The 8,367-nt window shown below is 37.8% G+C and overlaps 1 protein-coding gene across 1 annotated transcript; it reads right to left on the bottom strand.

The window, feature by feature from the left end:
- Window positions 1–6,137: 6,137 nt before the first annotated feature.
- On the bottom strand, window positions 6,138–7,962 carry LOC132643889 (uncharacterized). The gene is made up of 5 exons (XM_060360417.1): window positions 7,772–7,962; window positions 7,503–7,662; window positions 6,869–7,057; window positions 6,736–6,784; window positions 6,138–6,628 (listed from the first exon to the last, which is right to left on the bottom strand). The coding sequence occupies exons 1-5, from the start codon at window positions 7,960–7,962 to the stop codon at window positions 6,138–6,140; spliced, it is 1,080 nt and encodes a 359-aa protein (XP_060216400.1).
- Between the last annotated feature and the right edge of the window lie 405 nt (window positions 7,963–8,367).

Here is an 8,367-nt window from a genome sequence, read left to right as displayed (position 1 = left end):
AGTCTGAAGGTTTATGAGAAGTAAGATTAGAATTTGGATTTCCTTTGATGTAAGTGCTTTTAGTTGACTTAGTTGATTGTCTGGATGACTGTGCTTGATTAATTGTCTGTTATCTTATTTAAAAAGGTCAAGTTGAATGGTTCTGTGATTTGCTGATTGTTCAATTTTCATTTGGATCAAAGTAATTTGGCATGAAATGGTCAACACTTTTCACAAAAAACAAAACAGTAATATTTCTCATCTGTGCCTATTTAGTCTTTATGGATTGATTCAAAATAGAGGTTTAGTTCATAGATTAGTGTGATTTCTCCTTGCTGTGTTTTATGTACTTAATATGTCTATGTAAAAACTTCTCTTTTCTGTGTGTGATGAGTCTTGTTGAAATTGTCTTTGATAAAATCTATGACTATTTTTGGGAAAACCAATGTTTTTATGATGGGCACATCCAGTCTGGAAAAAGAACTTGTTTGGACATTAGTTTTAAACTTAAGGCTATGGGCGTACTAGCATGTAGCTGGTATCTCTTGAATTGGACTTCAAGACCCCCTTTTTTTTTTTTGTCAAACATAGGATACTGTTAGATCTAGCACACCCTTACACTTTCTTTGAAACAAAACTTGATAACTCTGCTAGCAAGTTGCATTGATTGTTTCTTTTAAAAGAGACTTGCCATTTCAAACTCATTTTGTCTTAAGTCTACTAATGTCAAGTTATTTCTTATTTTTTCCCTTATTGGTAAAATGAAATAAGAAGCAAAAGATCTTCTAAAAGTATTTCATTAGATGCTGGACCCCTCTTCTCTGTAACTATTCTGTATGGCTGGTTACTGTGGTGTTTTTGTGCTTTGCTTCTCCTTATAAGAGTACAAATCCAGTTTCTTGTCTCTATATGGTGATTGTAGCACTTGCCTGCACTTACTTTTGTTAAAGTTTTAGGATTATATTGAGAGATCTCTCCTAAAATGGTAGTGTGATTTACTAACAGTGATGTGTGTTTAGCCTAAACATGTGTGAGTGTTTGCTTCATTCTAAAACTAAAAGTAGGACTGATTGATCTTTTTCAAAGCTAAGTTGTGAAGTGTTTACTTTCCTTTAAAAATCATCTGTGTGGATTGTTTGATCTTTTCCAAAGATTAAGTGTGCAGAATTGTTTGGCCCTTCCAAAACTGAATTCGTCAATGACTATTCTATTTTTTTTTCCAAAAAAACCAGTGTGTGCTTGTTTATTCCTTCTAGAACCTAGTCTGATAGGTGTATACTCCTTTTCAAGCTTATATGTGAAAGTTGTGTTTTCTTTTCAAACCTCCTGTGGGTGTTTGCCTCTTCCTCCTTCTCTTTTCTCTTTAACTGAACTTACAAGTGACTAACTATGATATCCCTGGTTTGTTTATATGTGTCTGCATTTGATTGTGCCTTCGTGTCCATCAACTGCTTTCAAAATTGAAACCATCAAGAGTTTTCCTCTCAATAAAAGAGACCATGCCTGTCTTTCACAAAATCTGCAGAACTTGGTAAAAAATTTATACGTGGCTTCCTATTTTTGATTATGTAGTCTCCAGGAGTGTGAGTAATGTTGCTTTCCCATTATGTATTGAACTAGTATACTATTTTCCTTACTCTAGGTCATGACCAGACCAAACTATATAGGCATAACTCACCTTTTACTTTTTATGAACTTGACCTCCTCATTTAAAAGATACTATTGAGTTAGATGCTATTTCTTTTACTCATTATGGCTAGTCTGCATCTTATCTGTGTGATGCATTAGAGACCCTCACCTAGATTAATTGAACCTTTTTTTTAAAGCTAGAATATGGTCTAATTTAAGTTACATCTAAGTGTGATGTTGCTCTTTGAGTACCAGTCTTTGCATTCTGTTCAATGTTGCTAGCTTGGCTGAATTACCTTGTTCTCTTGTCCTTTACCATTTTAAGCTAGTTGATTCAGTTGTCTTCCCTCAGTTTGTTGCTTTTTTACAAAAGGTTGTGTATCTCTTTGTTTGAAAACTGGGTAGACCTATGGTATGTTTTTGGGATGCTGGGTATGATGTGTATTCTCCAAAGGCAAAATGACATCTCTGTTACCATAAATGAGAAGTGATTGCACCTGTTAGTGAATTTCCAGTTTCCTCTTTTTTAAATTCTTGTGAACCCGTCTATAGTTGGCTTCCTTATTATGAAATACCATATCTGGATGTTCTTTTGATACTGGGATAGACAGATTGCTCAGTTTGGGCTCATCTACATGGGCCTAGCATTTGCATTTTTTTTACTTGGCCCAAGTGTAAAAGTAGTTGTATATTTGGAAGGGGCTGTCCCCCCCTTTTGATTTATGTAATTCCTTTCCTTTTATATAGTTGTAAATAATTTGAAGTATTTTTTTTCCTTTCTTTTTTTCCCTGGTCACTGCCTAGTATACACATATATGTATGTATTGTAACTCGTATACTCTCTATGAATACTGTGCTATTGTGATGTATATTAAGACCTGATTTGGTAGTTCGGGGTAGTTCTAGTCTCTGCAGTGTTAGTCATGCCTGGGGTTCTTAGAAACCCCTTGGAACTTGTGCGACATCGGGAATACGGGGCTAGAATCCAGTCCCCATGCCAATATTAAGTCTTGAAATAAATCCCTACATGTAGTTTTGATACGTAGGGGCAAGTATATGATTTCTTTCTTATATATAGGGTCTGTTTATTTATATATGCTTGTGTGTTTGGTTACTTTAGTGATAAGGGCTGTTAAATATAAACTACCCTTTTTTGTTTTCCTCCTCTACTTGCATGACCGCTTGGGTCCAAACCACCCCCTGTTGGGCTAAAGGCCCAATAGGATTTCTCATTCACATTAAGATTGAGTTTATGGAGAAACAATGATAGCGAGGCGCGCAGAAGGCTCAGCCATGGCTGAAAATGGCCTCTAGGGGCTTGGTACGCCCCTAGTTTAAATATATTTTCATATATGTGTGTATTGTATTTGTATGTGTTTGTAAAGTGCATGCAACTCATATTATAGTTGATCTGTTGGCTTAGACGTCCTAGGATAACGATTTTCAAAAACCTTGGCAACTGTTAATGATTTTCTTCATGCTAAAACTGGCAATGCAAACCATCCCCTTTACAAAAAATGAGTTTACATCAAAACTTGGCATTATAGGCAAAAAATACGCCACCGGTGCTTAAGTCAAAAGGCTTCTAAATGGTTGTGAAAAAATAAAGTTTTACGAGAAACCTTTCACCACTTTCAGAGTAGAAATAAAAAGTATTGATCACCATCTTTTTCCAAAGTATAAAAAATGGGTCCATCGCCCATGAGTTTGTTAAAATAACCAACTTACATTACATTTTGTATATGAAGAAATCCAGAAAAGAATTCTATCGGGTAAAAACAGTTTCAATACAATCAGTTTTTTATATGAACTTCTGAAAACCATGAAGGTTTATTTTCAACAAAAGGCTCATCAGTTTCATTTGATAAACGCCCCTCCCCTTAAATAAAATTTTGGGCCTGAAATGGCCAAAAAGGAATATATTCAGCCTGGATATCCCGTCCCTCTTAAATAAAAATGACTTTAAATATGAAACCATTGTAATATAAAGAGTTCTGGATAAAGGCTGGACATATTAAGTCGGATTGACCCGAGACGGCTTATGAGTATAAGCATGAATCACTTCTTCCTTTTCATTTATAAAAAATCCCCAAAATATATATTCCTTATATAATGGAAGATTATTTATATTCGGATATTATAAATTCAAGACTACAATACCCTGTATATAAAGGGGATATATTCAAATCTCTTTCCAAAAAAATGATATGCAAATTACAAAAAATGACAGTTTCTTTGCGCGAATAAACACAAAATAGACAATTTAGGCAAATACTCATACTTTGGAATTCGAAGGTCAACTGTATAATACGGATCCTTAATACTGGAGTGCCTAACACCTTCCTCATTCAAGGTCCCTTGGCTTCCCAACCTCATCCCAGATAGGTCTACATTCTTCATAGATTCAAGTTATGGCATAAGTCCTATCCCAACTAACACCAAGGGTACACATGACCGAACTAATAGCAAAACAAGCACAACATTCTAACAAAAAAGGGACGAGGGGAGGCCTCACAGGCAATCAAGACTTCAGGCAGTGTTACTTGTTCCAGGTAAAAGAAAGTTTGACAACATTTAGGACTTTAGAGCGCATATTTAAAACTGGCAGCTATTAAACCTTACCTCTCTTTTATTACCCAAGCATGTAATAAACATGTTAACTAATCAGGATTACTTGTTAACAAATGAATGAGCTTTGGAGACCTTTGTTAAGGAAAAGAGATTTCCAATGGGCAAGTCATATGGGCACTTAGTCAAAAAGCCTTAAAACAGTTTTGACTCTTAGAAATGACTTTTCAACATACTTAGACTAACCAGAAGCTTTTCTAAAGAAACAAAAGGAAAGGAAAAGAAAGCAAGAAATAGATTTATGGCATGATCATAGTTTTGGTAAACAAAGGGATTCAATCATCACATAGGGAGCAAGTTTCAATCAATAAACCAAAGTCGCAACGTCTCAGACACCAGTCATGGATAAATAAGCTAAGAAAAGGTGGATAAAAGGCACACGGCCAATAATAAAAGCAAATGGCCAGTAACCAGTTGACACTTAGTTTCTCATGGTGTGGACTCATATCAATACAATACACTTATCAGTCCCATTTTTCTTGCATACAACTAGTTTAAACAATAAAACTCAAAACAAGCAAGCTACTCAGATAAAAAAGAGAACCTTCAGGAGACATGGTGAAAATTATACAACACTTGTAACTTTTAAGCATTGGCAGCAGTTCATCTAACTCTAGGTGCATTACCCACCTTTTTAGATATAGCTAAGTTGTTCTAATCTACCTAAGACCTTTGTGTGTCCCAAGATCATAAGGAGAAGGTCAAAAAGATGAAAGAAACCGTCTCATGCTCCTAAAAGGGAAACATGATTGGGTGGGGTCTGATACCCTACAAGCTCTTTTCAGCACTTGACCCCGATGGTCAAGACAATCATCAAACGAATTTCCCACAACAGAAAAATCATCCATAAACAATTCCAAGAAGTCTTCTAACATATCAGAAAAGATCGACATCATGCACCTCTGAAAAGTTGCTGGTGCATTACACAACCCAAAGGGCATTCGGCTGAACACAAACGTCTCATAAGGACACGTAAAAGTTGTCTTCTCTTGATAGTCTAAGGCAATGTTGATCTAATTGTAGCCAGAGTACCCATCTAAGAAGCAATAGTAAGACCTCCCAGCCAGCCTATCAAGCATTTGATCAATGAACGGCATAGGAAAGTGGTCTTTACAAGTGGCTGAATTCAGCTTCCTATAGTCCATGAAAACACGCCATCCAATAACTGTACGAGTGGGAATCTGCTTATTATTTACATTAGGCACCACAGTGATACCTCCTTTCTTTGGAACATATTGAACAGGACTCACCCACTTGCTGTCTGCAATCGGATACACTGCCCCAGCATCTAACAACTTTATGATCTCCTTTTTCACGACCTCTTACATGTTTTGGTTCAATCTCCGATGATGTTCAACACTCGATTTCCTGTCCTCCTCTAGTTGAATTTTATGCTCATAAATACCAGAAGGACTACCCCGAATGTCTGCTATGGTCCAACCAATAGCACATCTATACTCGCGAAGAATCTCCACTAATCGCTCAATCTGTTCCTCAGTCAGTAATGCTGAAATGATCACTGGTAATGTCTTGTTCGGACCAAGGAACTTATATCTCAAGTGTGATGGGAGCTGCTTAGGTTCCAGCTTTGGTGGCTCAACAATAGAAGGTTTATCTGGTGGAGTAGTTCTATTTGCAAGGTAAAGATCAAGCTTTCTGTGGTGGTAAGTGTAATAACCCAGACCCTCAAGCGCATTCACAGTTTTTACATAGCCCTCCATATCATCAGCATCAAAGTTTACCAGAATAGCAGCAAGAGCTTCTCCTAAACTTTCTTCTTCCATTTTATGTTCGACAACATCATCAATCCCATCAAACAAATCAATAACTGAGATATTCTCATAAGCACTCGGCAGTTTCATCCCCTTACTTGCTTGGAAAGTCACCTCTTTATCATTTACTTAGAACTTGATTTTATTCTTTTCAGAGTCCATAAGCGCTCTACCCGTAGCAAGGAAGGGTCTTCCTAAGATGATGGGAATATCTTTATCAACTGCACAATACAGGATAACGAAATCAACAGGCAACATGAACTTTCCCACTTGTACCAACACATCATCTATAACCCCAACTGGCTTCTTGATGGATTTGTCCGCCATTTGTAATCGCATAGAAGTCGGTCTAGGCATTCCCAAAACGGATTGCTTGAAAATAGCAAGGGGCATTAGATTGATACTCGACCCATTATCACACAGAGCACGAGCGAATGCATGAAGCCCAATATTACACAGAATGGTAAATGCCCCTGGATCTCCCTTGTTCTGAACTGTGGTGGAAGCAATAATTAAACTTACGCGATGGGTTAAATTCACAGTCTCATGTTGAACAGACCTCTTCTTCGTAAGCAGGTCATTCACAAATTTAGCAAATCCGGGCATCTCTTTCACAACATCTAAAACAATAATAATTCAGCGTTAATTGCTTGAACTGATCATAGAACTTTTGACACTTAGCATCATCATTATTCTTTGCCAACCTCTGAGGAAAGGGAGGTTTTACTTTGTACATCTGTGTCAAAGGGCGAAAAACCCCTTTTATCATCTGTTTCCTAGTATCAACAACAACATCTGGAATATCAGCAGCTTTCTCTTTAATATGGACCTCATCATTACTATAGGCATATTAGAAGCACCTCTTTCTGCTCAATAACTGGATCTAGATCAACCTCCTTCTTGTCAGCGCTTTGAAATATTTTACCTCTTCTCGTGCTAACAGCAAAAGTACGCTTCACACTGCCACCATTTTTCGAGTTTGGAATAGTATCACTAGGAAGTCCTCCCTTTCTAGCAGGATGCTGCTCCCTGGAAAGGTCACGTATTTGCTGTTCAAGGTTTTGTATAGCCGCTGAGTGGGAAACCACTGCCTCTGATAGCCCAGATAATATCTTTTCAGTATTCGTCTGACTTGCCAACACTTTTTAAAGTATTGACTCCAACCTCGAACTACCTTGATCATTAGACTGCCCTTTTGGTGGAATGTAAGGGTTGAAACTTCTGTTTTCGAAGTTTCCATTATTGTTGTTTCGCTCCACCATAGTTGTTGTTATAGTCCCCTTGGTTGTTGTTGTAGTTCCCTTGGTTGTTGTGTGGACCCTGCCCTTGTTAAGGTCTCCAGTATCTTTGAACTGGCCCAGGAATTTCCCCTTTCGCGATGTAGTCTGCATATTGAACATTCGCAACTGGCGGAGGGGGAACCTCTTGATATGGACCCTCTTGGACTTGGTACATTCCAGGCAGCATGCCTGAGATATCTTCACAAACGTTTACCTTCTTCGGCTCCCTCTCATCAATTCTCTTCGTCGGTAAAGAGATATTCGTGGCTAGTTGTGCCAATGCTTGCTGCGTCACCTGATTATCCTTCACAATATTTTGGATTGATGGTGTCCCAAGTGATAAACCATCCAAACTACTCGAGTTCCATGCTTGACTGTGTGTAGTCAATCAATTAAGTATAATAGTAATAGCAGCATAGGACTTATTCATGAAACACCCACTAGTAGCATTATTGGCAATTGCTTGAGTCATATGATCCAAACCTCTGTAGAACTTCTCCTTCAGAATATGATATGGGAAACCATGGTTTGGTATTTCTGTCCAAATATTCTTTGTACCTCTCCCAAGCTTCAAAAAGTTGCTCCTCATTACGTTGTTTGAACTCGTAAATTTGATCACGTATCTCAGCTCTTTTACTTGGGGGATACCACTTCCTAAGAAACACTTTGACCATCTCTTCCCATGTAGCAATAGAGTTTCGGGACAGCTTTGTGAAATATTTTCTTGCCTCTCCGGCTAATGAATATTTGAAGAGTTTAGCCGGATAGCTTCTTGAGTCACGCCCCTTTGCATATGATGAGAGTAGACCTCCAGAATGTTTTCTATATGTAGGTGAGGGTCATCATCGACTGTATTCCAAAAGTATCCCTCTTGTTCGAGCATATGATAGAGGGATTGGTCAAACTTAATAGTAGCAGCAGTCACTCTCGGATGGATTATTGCAGATGCAAAATCTTCCTCCACATCTGATCCATCAGCAAAAACGTTGTTGATTGGAAGTTTGTTGTTGTCCATGATCATCTGGTTTACAAGGTAGCAAACAAGGTGTGTTGGAATTGGACAAAGACTTTAAGAAGAG

This window comes from Lycium barbarum, chromosome 6 (assembly GCF_019175385.1).
Source record: "Lycium barbarum isolate Lr01 chromosome 6, ASM1917538v2, whole genome shotgun sequence".
NCBI lineage: Eukaryota > Viridiplantae > Streptophyta > Magnoliopsida > Solanales > Solanaceae > Lycium > Lycium barbarum.
This window is presented reverse-complemented; position numbering and strand designations above follow the sequence as displayed.